Below are 12,748 nucleotides of genomic sequence, written 5' to 3'. Positions count from 1 at the left end.
ACTTCTTTCCCTAAATGTCAATTCATCTCAAACTAACACACAGGGACATGGAAAGGTCATCTAGTCTGTGTCCTGCAATGAGCAGGGACATCTTTCAAGAGATCAGGATACTCACACCTCAGATATTTCCAGGGGTGGGCCACCTACCAGCTCTTGGGGCAACCTGTGCCACTCTTGCCCCATGCTCCTGACCTACTCTGACTCAATCCCCATTTCATTTAAAAAGTATTCCCCTGCCTTTGAAGCTCTTAGCTTGGAAAATCATGCTTTCTTGTTGTTTTCATTTCCTTTCTGCAGCATCAATTTATAACATCGGCCATGCCTGGGTCCAGCCTGGCACCTCTCATTGTTGCCGTGAAGAAGTGGAAGGAGGAGGCAGGAATGCCTCAATCAATTTATAAACTGTCTTCTCCATGAAAAACTTAGAGTAGGATTATAGAGTAGGGTTGTAGAGTAGGATTATAGAGTAGGATGGTAGTGTAGGTTTGTAGTGTAGGTTTGTAGTGTAGGATTGTAGAGTAGGATTTTAAATAAAATTTCTAAAATCTCAACTCCTTTGGAACATTTCTCTCCTTCTGACCCTGTGAGAAAGCTCAACATTTCCTTCTGAATTGTCAGTTTTTTATCAGAGGTGGAAAGTGACATTGATGGCTTCTTTGGTACAGTTTGTAAGGGGGGAAGGCTCCTCTTCATTCATCCTCTCCAGACCACAATGCCTTTGGAATATGGCCAACTGGACAAGTTTTGCCCAGCTCTGACATTTCTATTTGAGGTAGAAACAGCAATGGAATTTGCAGGAAAAACCAAAGGAGGAGCAGTGCAACACAAACATCCCATGCAGATGCAGGCTGTGCAGATGTGACTCGAGAGTATTTGGGTTCCTGCCACTTGGATTTGTATCCCTAAGAGAAATCTCTTTGGCTGGAGGAGAGTCTGGCTGAAGAGAGAAAGCAGAAAGAGCAGTGAGGGTGCTGTGCAAGGTCTCCTGTGGTGCAGAGCTGTCAGCGACTGTGAGGTGAGAGCGGGCCCGGCCTTGGCCAGGCTGGAGCCCCAGCAGAGCCCTGGCAGAGCCCGGAGAAGCCTGAGCTTCAGCAGAGGCAGGCTGGAAGGAGGCCCTTGGAGCTGCAAGAGGCAGCAGCCTGGCCCTGGCTGCCTCTTGCTGGCACCAGGCAAATCCTCCGCTCTCAGAGCCAAGCTGGCAGCTGGCTGCTCCTGAGGGGAAGCGGCGCCGTGCTGGGCACAGCACACACTGGTGCCATGGGCTGTCTGGAGTCTGCACAGGAGAAGAGAAAGGCAAAGAGCAGCCCAGGGCTGCTGCCCTGCCTGACCATTGCTGCTCTTCTGCCGCCTGCCCTGGAACTCCTGGCAATGGTCAGCAGTGTGTGCAGCACTCTGGGCACAGGGGGAGGGAGCCGGGCTGCTCCGCAGGCTCCAGCACAGGGCAGTGTCCTTCAGGCACGGCATTTCTGCCAGGGGAACCGAGGCCAGCGTGAGGCACTGACAGCAAGTCAGGGCACATCTGCATGAGCCAGTGCCTCACACAGCTCTGGGACCAAGCGCCTGCAATCCTGGAGCTCTGCACTGAGCCACAGCAAAGGTGTGAAATGCAGAGGGTTTTGCAGAAATATTCAGGGACACCAGGCCAGCCTGCTTGGTGCTCTCTGGGGCACAGCAAGCACTGTGCAATGCAGCTCGGAGCTGCTGGCAGAGAGGGACTATGGGCATGTGCCTGAGGCTTGTTCTTGAGTAGTGATTTGGAAGGGAGCAGAAGGGTCTCAGTAGGCAATTTGTGTTTTCTTCATGAATTGCTGAATGAAAGACACAATGTGGCCTCAAACAGCAACAGAACTTGCAGAACTTACTGACCATAAGTTTGTGTTGAATTCCCAGAAAAGATAAGTGTTGAAGTGTAACAAAAAGGCCTTTTGAATTCAGTTAGCTCCTGAGCCTTCATCAAAAACAACCACCAGGAGGCTGACAACTACATGCAGAGCCCTGCTGCATGGGCTTCCACAATCATGGAATTAGAAAATATGAAGCTTAGGAAAGTAGAATGTGCCCATCAAGTTAAAAAAGTTTAAAAGCTTGTCCTGTGCAAAGAATGGACAAGTGAGTTTGTGGTGGAGCTTCCCCCTCACTCCTGGTGTTGAATAAACGAATCCCTGCTCTGTAGGCCCTACACTATGGAGTACTGTTTTCTTGACTACTATTTGTGCATCATAATCACGCTATGCTTTTCACTGTCTTCTTAGAACCTTCCAGGCATAAAGTGAGTAAGACAGTTAGTTGTGTATTGATAGGGCCGAAGAAACATTTCGAAATGCCATCCTGGGAAAGGAAAGGACGTGAAACAGCGCTGGGGAAGAGCGTCCCTCGCACAGCCCTCAGAGCTGCCACCATGCACAAGATGGCGGCCGGGGCTGAGGCTGTGCCACCGTGCACAAGATGGCGGCCGGGGCTGAGGCTGTGCCACCGTGCACAAGATGCCGGCCGGGGCTGAGGCTGTGCCACCGTGCACAAGATGCCGGCCGGGGCTGAGGCTGTGCCACCGTGCACAAGATGCCGGCCGGGGCTGAGGCTGTGCCACCGTGCACAAGATGCCGGCCGGGGCTGAGGCTGTGCCTCTCAGAGCGCTCTGCAGCCTCTGCCAGCCCAGCCCCAGCCCCGGAGCAGCGCAGGGCGGGCAGAGCCCCCTTCCAGCCGTCTGCTTCAATGGACATTGACAGACACCCGGGCCACGCACACAGGCTGACACCTTTGCTCTGTGCACACAAACACGTACCACACACTTGGGAACCTCGGCTGGCAGCATTTTCAGGTGAAAATACAAAGAAACTCCAGGGTTTGAAGGTTTTCAAATAGAATATTTCATTTGCCAATAAAAGGACCAAAGGCAGAAAGGGCCATCCCAGCCTGTTTCTTCCATGCAGGAATAGTGTCACAGTGACTGTGAGCTGATGAAGACGGAGATGGGATTTAATCCAAAGCAGATTGTGCAGTGGGTGCTCACCTGTGATATGTATCCCTCACAGTACCTATTTATTTGGAACACTAGGAAGATTATGAGCCTGGGCAAGATATTAACCCTTTCAATACAGACATGAGACCTACAAACCTTCTTCATCTCTCCAGGGACAGAAGAGGACAGAGTAATAACACACAAAAAAAACAACAAAAAAACATCAAAGTCAGTAAAAAAAAAGAAGTCAAACATTAGATAGAAAAGTAATGAAAAAATGGTAATTGAAACAAAAATATTCTTATAGTAAAGCCATAGAAATAAACAATGATATACAAAATAACTCCTTTAATTAATGAAAAAAGTATAAAAATATATTAAAACTGTAAATCTAAACAAAAGCATCCATTAAAGAAACCAAACACATGTTAAAGTAACTGTTATCCCATAAAAGTTTGAACAGAAAAACAAATAAAAACAATAAAATGCCCTTTGCCCCCAGGGAGAGAAGAAAACTTCTGTTTCCAACGATGATCACAAAAACAAATGAAGAGAACCTTTGCCTTCAAACAACTCATCCTTAAAATAAAACCCCATGAATTCATAATCCATTGACACACCTCTAGGAGGGCTGTAAAAATCAGGAAAATGTCACGAGAGAAAAATTTCTTCCCAGGCGGCTGCTATTTGTAAAAATGAAAAAGCACAAAAAAATCCATTCCTTGTAAAAAAGCCTCCATGACATAACAGGAAAAAACTTCTCTCCCTACAAAAACTAATACAGAACTATTGTGTAATTAATACTGTGTTAACATCCCAAGTTCTATCTCTACAGTGTCAGGAAAAAAAAAAAGGAGAGGAAAGGCGTTCTGAAAGTTTTATTAGAGTTTCTCATTCTTGTAGTCCTGTTAATAAAGTTCCTTTATTCCTTCTAAGTTTTAAGCCTATTTTGCCCTTCTCCTAATCCATATCTCACAGTGAGAAATGAGTAAGTGCCCTGGAGATTTCAGCCAGCGCTAAACCCACCACATTATTTAGTGCATTAGCCAAAAAATCAAATTAGCGAATCTCAGCCACTGCACCAGGCTGAAGCTGAGGATCCCCAGCCAAGCTCAGAGGGAGGAGAACACAGCATTTGTGGGATCCTTTCCAGTCTGACTTGCTTTAGCTGGAGCCTGGGGGAGGAGAGAGCAGCAGAAGGGTTGGCTGAGTCCTCTCCCCTCTGCCTTGCCCTTCTCTGCTGGATCCTCAGTTCATCCCACACCCACCCCAAGACTCCATCCCCATCCTACTGGTGCTGACGGGATTAAAGGAGATAAAGAGGAGATTAAAAAGATAGAGAGGAGAGAAAAGGAGAAGTTTAAATGCAGTTTAAATATGAAAGAAATACACATGTTAGTGAGTGCTGAGAGTTGAAAGGGAGCTGAAGGGTTTGGGAAGGGCCAGGAGCCCGTGAAGGGCTCAGGAGCTGCTGCTGCCGGGAGGGAGGAAATGCACCAATGGCTCCCAGCAGAGTCTGTGCTTTGAGGCTCTTTCCCAAACAGCTGCAGGAGGGAAAGCAGCTGAGTTTGGAGGAAGAGTTTTCTGCTGAGGTTTCCTGTTTGGAGCTGTCACAAGCTTGAGCTGCTCAAGGGAAACGCGGCTCTGCTTCCAGCAGGGCCCAACTGCCCGGGAGCACAACTTGGTTCCCTGGCCCTGAGCCAACGGGCAGCAGCAGCTTCTGTTCCCTCCTGGCTCTTGTGTCATTTCCAGCAGCACAAGACACACCAAGAAAAGCTCCTCCAGAACATGCCATGAGAACACACAACCTGATTTCATTGCATGAAGGAGCTCTGACAGTCCCACGGGCTCAGGGTTGTTTGTCAGTGAACAGAGCAGGGAAAAGCACAGACACATTCCCTGCACAGGGAATTCACAGGAGGAAAGTGCAGCGCTGGAGGATGTGCTTGGATACAACGTTCCCACGGCAGTTTTGGGGATAAAATTGTCAGGAGAGAGAAAAGAAAAAGTGCTCCCAAGGGTGGGCTGGGGAGGGCTGGTGCTTCCCGGGAGGCTCCCGAAGCTCAACAGTGTGGAAGAGTGGCTAGCTAACAAAGGTCGTGTTCCCATGCAGCAATTAGCTGAGAAAGAATTAAACAACAGTAGAGTGTAGTTGGTATGAGATGTTGCAATGTCAGAAAGACCTTAGTGATAACTGTGAACTGAGAACAGGACACTGTGATCAGAAGAATGTGGATTCAGCACAGATGAACGACCACAAGAATGTGGAACTAGGTGGAGTTGTCCTTAAACGAAATACCCAATAATGAGCTTGCTTTTGCACTATGTGTGAGCCTAATTATTGATGTTATATAGGGAGTTTGGAGTTGCCAATAAATGAGACTTGCTGATCATTCATATTGAGTGCTGCTTGTCTCCCGCCGAACTCATCAAATGGCGCCCGAACAAATGGGACCCTTGGGACCTTTGGGACCTTTGGGACATTAAAAAGCGAAGGCCACGGGAGTCGGCGACAGGGGACGGGTCCTCCGCAGCAAGGACGGCGAAAAGCAACGGTGCCGCGCCCCAGGCGACCTCAGAGGAGAGTCCTGGCCGTAACGTGCTGCCAAACCTTGTAGGGCTGCGACAGCGCTGACGGTAAGATGGAAAGGCAAGCAGCACATGATTTATTCACCTGCTTTTTAGAAAAGCCACAGCTTAAGGGTTTTGATTTGCGCAAGGAGCTCCCTGGATTTCTTGCTTATGGGTATGCTCTCGCCTTTGCCTCCCACTGCTGGGCAAACACTCCTATCTATGCTGCCCATGGAAAGAGGGAGGGAGAGTCAGAGGGAAGGAAATAATGAGAAAGAAATTCCACAGCAAACACTGAAACAACAGAATCTGTTCAGTTACGGCAGGATGTGATATATCCTGAACTATTTGCTTCACCTTTGGAGTCACTCTTAACACTACAATCTTATTTAAGTTCCAACTTTGCTACCCTGGAGGAAAAGAATCCAAATTTAGATTGGTTTCCACCCGAACCAGGGGGACATGGGGGAGCACTGAGGTGTGCGCAGAGAGCGGGGGCACCCCTGGGACAGAAGCAGTGCAGAAAAAGTTCCAAGGCCACTCTGAAGAATTACAGAAACAGCTAAGCAGAAACAGGTGGCTCAGACAGCTTCAAAAAGAGACAAAATAGCCAAAAAATCACAAACTATATGGTATCTAATTCAAACTTCATCACTGTAATTAGAAGTTGATAAGCTGCAATGGTCACCGTTGTTGCCACCTGGTCCTAAGAGACTTTTGTGTCTTTGCATTGCCTGCTTTTGTAAAAATTGTGCCCCTTTTTTCCTCTATCAGTGAACAAGAGAGATTGAGAGAAACAACTGTATGTGTTAAACTTAACTTTGTGAGGTTTTTGGGGTTTTTTTCTGCGAGAGTATGTGGAGAATGTGAAGAAAGATAACAGCAGCAGAGAGCAGCAGCAGGGCGGGCAGTCCACCCACCCGCCCTCTAAGAAAAAGCACTGGGATAGTACCCAGTTTGTTAAAAAGTCATGGTTCATGGGTTTTTTAAATGTTTTTATATACCCTTTTAGAGTTAATTTTGTGTTTTAAGTAATAATGAATTTATGCAGTTGCAGTTTTTTGGAGTTTTCATGGAGAAATTATTGTGATTCTTTGAAAGTTTAAAAAGGCCCATTTTCAAGAAAAAAGGTGTTTAAGGTGAATATTAACAGAAGTTACCTTGCAATAATTAGCCTTAAAACCTAAGGTTAAAATATGGTATAATTTACAGCTACTAAGAAAACCTTCCAATTGATGTTATCTACAAAAGATATTTATGGTTTAAAAAAATTAATTAGTAAAGAGAACTTTACTGTACAAGACAAAGTTAAGTTAAAGTATATATTACCCATTTGCTTGTTTTTTCCACAATTTTAATAAGGTAATTTCAATGTGAGTCCTTTTGTTATATAAAACACATATAACTGCATATATACCAATTTGGATTTTAGATTTTAGTTTAAGAATTGGTCTTTATGTTTCTGAAAAGTGCTACAGAAGCTGAATGGCAACTTGGCCAAATCCTGTGTTGTTGTGGTTTTTCTCTAGAAATACTGCACTTTAAAATCCTAACCAATTTGAACATATACTAGGCAAATTCCTGTTATGAATGTGTATTTTTAGTACTATTTGCAGTTATTGTGAGTTATTCTCAAAGCTAGATGACATAGAATTGTGATGTACTTGTTACATTTTTATAATCTTTATAGTGAATCCATGTTACTGTTATATTGTGTTTAAAAGGTATATATCAAACTTTTAGTTGCCTTTTTGTAGTAACAGAATAAGATTAAGGTATGTTTTTATTTAATATAGATTAAGTGTTAATAGAATTAAGAAAAGTCAAGTTTTATTATATTTAGGCTTGAATGTTTTTAAGTTAAGTTTTATAACTTAGATATTCCTTTAAGGTTAAGTTTGTTACTTCCTTTTGTCATAAATAATTATTGTTAGGTTTAAATATTGTTTAATTTAAATTATTTATGTTTTATTGGAGACACTTGTCTAAACTGCAAAGTATAGTTATTTTCCTAGAGAGATGAAGATAGCCACATCTGAAACAGCTGTGACAAAACGCTGATGAACACCTGCTTGTGGATAGAAGGGAATGCAGTCTGTGACACCCTTGACTTCATCAGGAGTTCTATTGGTTGTTGCAATCTCTGCAGTTTTTGTTTGTTATAGCTTTCTTATTTTTCAGTGTTTCCAGAATTTTAAGAAGATTTACCATTGCTGAGGATCAGCTGCCATGGGAGAGGCTTCAGATTAAACCAACTGCTGCATGGTTTAATTGGTCTGGTACCTAAAGCTTCTGATCATTTGCTTTGTACAAATGCATTTTAACAGTTTGCTGTGCTGTGAGCATCTCCTAGCTGCTGCTATTGAGAACCTTGTTTTAGAAATGAGTTAAGAGGCATCTTTCCAGTTTAAAGCCAGGCCCTGGCCAAGCCTTGACTTTACCTGGACAAATCTGTTTGCCAGCAGATCCAGATGTTTTCTGTCCCAAATCAGTATTTGAGTCACTTTTTGACTCAGCAATTTGACCCTATTAATATGACAGCTGGATCAATTTTGAAGTGGGCTTGGAGAATCATTTCTGGAGGTGGTTGTCCAATCCTTCACTGATGATTTTTTGTTTCTATTTGTTTGCAAAGTATGGGATGCTGGTGCAGTGTTTTAGTAATTAATAGTAGTTTTATATTATATATGTTATTAATAATGTTTATAATTTGATTGATTTTTAACTGTTATAGGTTCTTATTCATTGTGTATATGGTTTTGTGTTAATATTGATGTGTATAACAGAAGTACATCTCGTTTTTATTTAAAAAAAAAAAAATGGGGGAAATTGATGCCCTAAAAGCATTTGATTAGTGTAATTCATTAACTTCAAAGGAAGAAGTGTCTGTGTTTTGTTGGCAGGTTCAAAAAGGTCACCTGTCCATCTGACCAGACTGTCTGCCTCTGAACACACGAGATCCAGTGAACAGAGAAGTCACCACACAGCCTTGGTACTCCAGACATGGATCAGAAGTGGAGCTGTCAGGACACAGTTGTGTTGGGAAGGTAGAATTAGAAAGAAATTATAAATGTGACTTTGTAGCCAGGAAGGCTAAGGAAGAAATACAAATGATAGCACGGTTTGAATAATTCAAAGAAACCAACCGGGCTGGTATGCCAGAACGCATTCTTTCCTGCAATAAAACCAAGCTGAGACCCCTCATCCCAGCCTTATAAGGAAAGGTCTGAAGGACCCTGAGATAACTAAAAATATGCAAAAATAGCGATTTCTATAGGTTGTACACAAATGTTACTATATTAGTATACTTAGAAAGATTGGTTAGTTAAGGAATAGAATATTCAAAGGTATAGGTTATATAAGTAGTAGTATAGAAGAGCTCGGTCTTTTTTTTCTCTGGCCCTCCTCTTTTTTTTTTCCGGGCTCTCTTCTCTTTTTTCACTCTCTTTTGTTCTCTTGCTTACTCCTCTTTTCTGTCTCTCTTGCCCTCTCTCTTGCCCTCTCTTGTTCTCTCTCTACCTCTCTACCCCACGCCCTGAAATAAACTTCTAACACTTAACTCGATTATAGAGGTCTTTGCCGTGTCTCTGACCGTCCCCAGAAAGCGTCTCCTACAGATTGGCGAGCCAGCCAGGAGCAGATCGTTTTCTTCAGCTGTAAGAGACCCTCATGGACGGTAACTAACACTTATATGTCGTGCCTGCTTTCCCAGTACCGTGAGCAAGGACCACGCTGCTTAGCAGCGAGTTGGGCCGAAGCTCTTTAAAGTTGCAAGGGGAGTTCCTGAGTCCAGAGACGCTGAGGATCGGTGTCTTTTAGAGCTCTGGGAGACTCAGCCCCGAGATTGGAGCACAGCGAGGTGCCTGGCACCGCTTGGTGCTGTGCTGGAAAGGGGTTCTGAGCTCGCTGCAGTGTTGCAAAGCAACAGCTAGAAGCAGAGCTTGGTGAAGGAACCCGAAAAGCAGCGTCTGGAGCCGCAGCAGGGGAGCCTGGCCAGCCCCCACGAGAAGCTGGGATTGGATACGCTGTTTTCTCCGGTACTGAGGTTAGTGCGCACAAGTTTTAATCATGGGACAATCTTACTCTATTCACGACAGAGACCTCTATAAGCGACTAAAACATTTATTACGCTCTGAGTCCAATAATTTACCGAAACAAGAGCTAAAAGATCTTTTAGAATGGACTCTACTTAACTTCCCCAACGCTGACCGTTCAGCTGTATTTACTAGAGATTTTTGGGACACGGTCAGTATTAAACTCTTTAATAATATCTCACACCGCGATATGACAGCCGCGCAGCTGGTCCCAGCGTGCAGGGCCCTGGTAGAACTCTTTCATAATAAGCAACAACCATCAGTGGCTGTCGCGTCGGATCCAGTCCCTACTACGCGTTTGTCCCTGGCCACGGAGACCCGAAACGTGGCCAGGCCCGTTCCGGCCCCCCGAAACTCAGCGACATCCGCAGTTCCGCGCGTCCCTTCCCCACCCCCCCCAGCCCCCGTGATTTCGCAATCTGTTCCGGTGATCCCATCCCCCTCGGCGGACCCTGCGGCCCCCGCCCCTGCTCCCCCTCCCCCTCCCGATACTGTTCCCGCCCCCAGTGTGGCAAGCGGCGAGCTCCCCGCTCCCTCCAGAAACCCCGTCTCCGCTGTCACAACCCCCGCGCTGCCCACCCCCGGCTCTGCCCTCGCGGTGCACCCCGCCCCTCCCGCTCCCGTCACCGGTGCGACCCCGCCCCTTGACTCCGCCCCTGCGCCTCCGCCCAGCGATGTCATCGTAGCTCCTCCCCCCGTCGGTGCTGTCGCCTCAACTCCACCTCCCCTCCTCCCCACGGGAGAATCTCCCGCTCCTCCCCCGCTGCACCCTGCGGCCGTCATTGCGGCTACTGCCTATATTCTATCTGCGTTACAAAATCACACTTCAGCCTCTTCCTTAACTCTTCCACTACCTCCTGTCACCGCGGAGTCAGCCCCGCCGGCAGCAGCGGGTCACACCCCGGCCCCTGAGCCGACACAGACCACTGCTGCCTCGAACATCTCGTTGTTTCATTTTTCTCCGCCTCCCGTTTTGCCGCGACCCGTAGACGTTCCAGCCTCCGCTGCCCGGTCCACCCCGGCCGCCTCAGCTCCTTCTGCTGTTTCTCTCTGGCCACGCGGTCCTGAGCCGCAGCAGGTCCCGGTTCTGTCTGCCACGAGGGCGGCCACCACCGACCCTGCACCGGAACTTACACAAACGCAGTGTCAACCACAGGTTTCCACACGGTCACAAAACACCGCGCTACTCCCGCCAGCGTCTGGTCCTGTGTATCCCCCCGATCCTCTACCAGACCCGGCTGTAATATCACCAAGAACTGCCGCTTCGCTGTCAGATGCCCCCGCGTATTACAACTGCGAACAACTAAAACCTGCTTCCCTGCCCCCGGCCGTGCCGCAGCTCCCAGAGGCTTATTCGCAAGTCCAGCACCCCGTTCTGCCCCCTGACCGTCCCCTATCGCAGCTGCTGTCAGCCGACACTACAACTACAAGGCCGCCGCTACACCTGGCTACACAAAAGGTACAAAAAGAAAGGGGAATTTCTAACTCAGTATCTGCATTAATAAATACAGGAGAGACAGTGAACTATTCTATGCATGCAACAGCTAATCCCCTGACTTTACCACTTCAAAGTGAGATTGTAAAATCCGAAGCTCCACTACACATAAATTCCCAAGAATGTTATGATGATAGCCAACTTACAAACTGGCTGGAAGTTAAAAGACAAATTTGCAAAGAAGAAAACATAAACCCCCTAGCAATGCCGGTGTTATTTAGTCAGCAGGCGGGCGGTCCAAGAACATGGACAGCTATTCCACCCCAGGAGATAAAAGAACTGCGAAAAGCGATAAAGGACAGTGGCATTTGCTCTCCATATTTTAAACAACTACTGAAAAGTACACTAGAAGAGCATACTCTCACACCCAATGACTGCAAAAATCTTGCTAGCATCACCCTTACAGATTCGCAATTTATGCTATGGGAATTGAAATGGAAGAGACTACTCAGAAATGTATTGGACAATTATAGACGTAGTAATGATCCAGATTTGCGTGCTCTCACCCTGTCAAAGCTCACAGGTGAACCTCCAGATGACCGAAATGAAAATCAGATAAACCTGCCTAGGGTAGCATTAGATGACATCAAAAAAATGGCACGGCGAGCCTTCTTGCAAATTCAGCCTGCTGGAACTTTTGAAAAAGCTTATAACCTTATTAGCCAAGAAGCCTCTGAGCCATTCACAACATTTGTGGATCGTGTAATTCAAGCTGCTGAACGCCAGTGTGGTGATGATATAGCCCGTCCAATTATGATACGGGACATTATCGAAAATAATGCTAATGCCGAATGTAAGAAGGTGATCAAAGCCCTGGGAAAAGAAAAGCCAACAGTGCCAGAAATGATAGACGCTTGTAACAAAATAGGAAGTCCACAACATGTCGCAGCAATTCAAGCAACTGAATTGGGGAGAACCTTAGGGGAGAAGCTGAAAAAAGCTCTTTTAGCACAAACATCACAAGCTGCAGTAATCGCGGCTCAAGCAGAGACACGAGATCAAAAGCTCACTGAAATCCTAACTGCGCTACACCTGAATTCACAGAATACCCCTATGGCTGTGATGCCTGCTGCAGCATTCCCTTCGGGACATTGCTATTTCTGCAAGAAGCCTGGGCATTTTGTAAAAAACTGCCCAGAGGCCAAAAGAGCTAATCCAACATTTGGCCAAGGTCCCGCCTACAAGAAGGGAAGCCATCATCCTTTGCAACGCCGAAACAGATATGATATAGGCAGAAAAGATATTTCAAAAAACTTCAAAACGAGCGCGCATTGTCACCGCGCTACGAAACAAGTAGTGACATTTCAGACACCCAAGGGAGAATCGACAAATGCCCCGACTGTGAAACCTTGCACTTTGACACCAGTAGACCCTCAGGCAACAAACCAGCTTTATTACCCCCAGGGTTCTGGTGCACTCTGGCATCCTCCAACCCAACAACCTTTCTAAGGGAGAACAGCTATGACCTTATTTCAACAGGGATTACTGGGACTTCTCAGGGTAGGCAAGACTTTCTAATTATTGGTAAGGAGAGAAATGGTATACTTGGGCTGCTCGTTTTACCTTGTGTAATATCTGTTAACTGCAATGAAGAAATGCTTGTACCGGCTAGTGCCTGCTATCCCCCGC

The 12,748-nt window shown here is 46.2% G+C and overlaps 2 protein-coding genes across 2 annotated transcripts in view; both read left to right on the top strand.

Moving 5' to 3' along the window:
• The window catches only part of LOC147646113 (serine/threonine-protein kinase PAK 1-like), a 145,767-nt gene that overhangs the window by 12,076 nt on the left and 120,943 nt on the right, over window positions 1-12,748 (top strand). The window contains exon 13 of the mRNA XM_086873917.1: window positions 298-440. Coding sequence (XP_086730043.1) covers window positions 298-417 — 120 coding nt within the window. The 3' untranslated portion in view covers window positions 418-440. The remainder of the gene's footprint in view (window positions 1-297; window positions 441-12,748) is intronic.
• LOC147646115 (uncharacterized) overlaps window positions 1-12,748 on the top strand; it is a 146,464-nt gene that overhangs the window by 44,276 nt on the left and 89,440 nt on the right. The gene's annotated exons all lie outside the window — the stretch shown is intronic.

This window comes from Cyanistes caeruleus, unplaced genomic scaffold, assembly GCF_971803275.1.
Source record: "Cyanistes caeruleus unplaced genomic scaffold, bCyaCae1.hap1.1 HAP1_SCAFFOLD_123, whole genome shotgun sequence".
In the NCBI taxonomy this organism is placed as follows: Eukaryota; Metazoa; Chordata; class Aves; order Passeriformes; family Paridae; genus Cyanistes; species Cyanistes caeruleus.
Note: the sequence above shows the minus strand (reverse complement) of the source record. Positions and strands in the feature narration are given on the sequence as shown.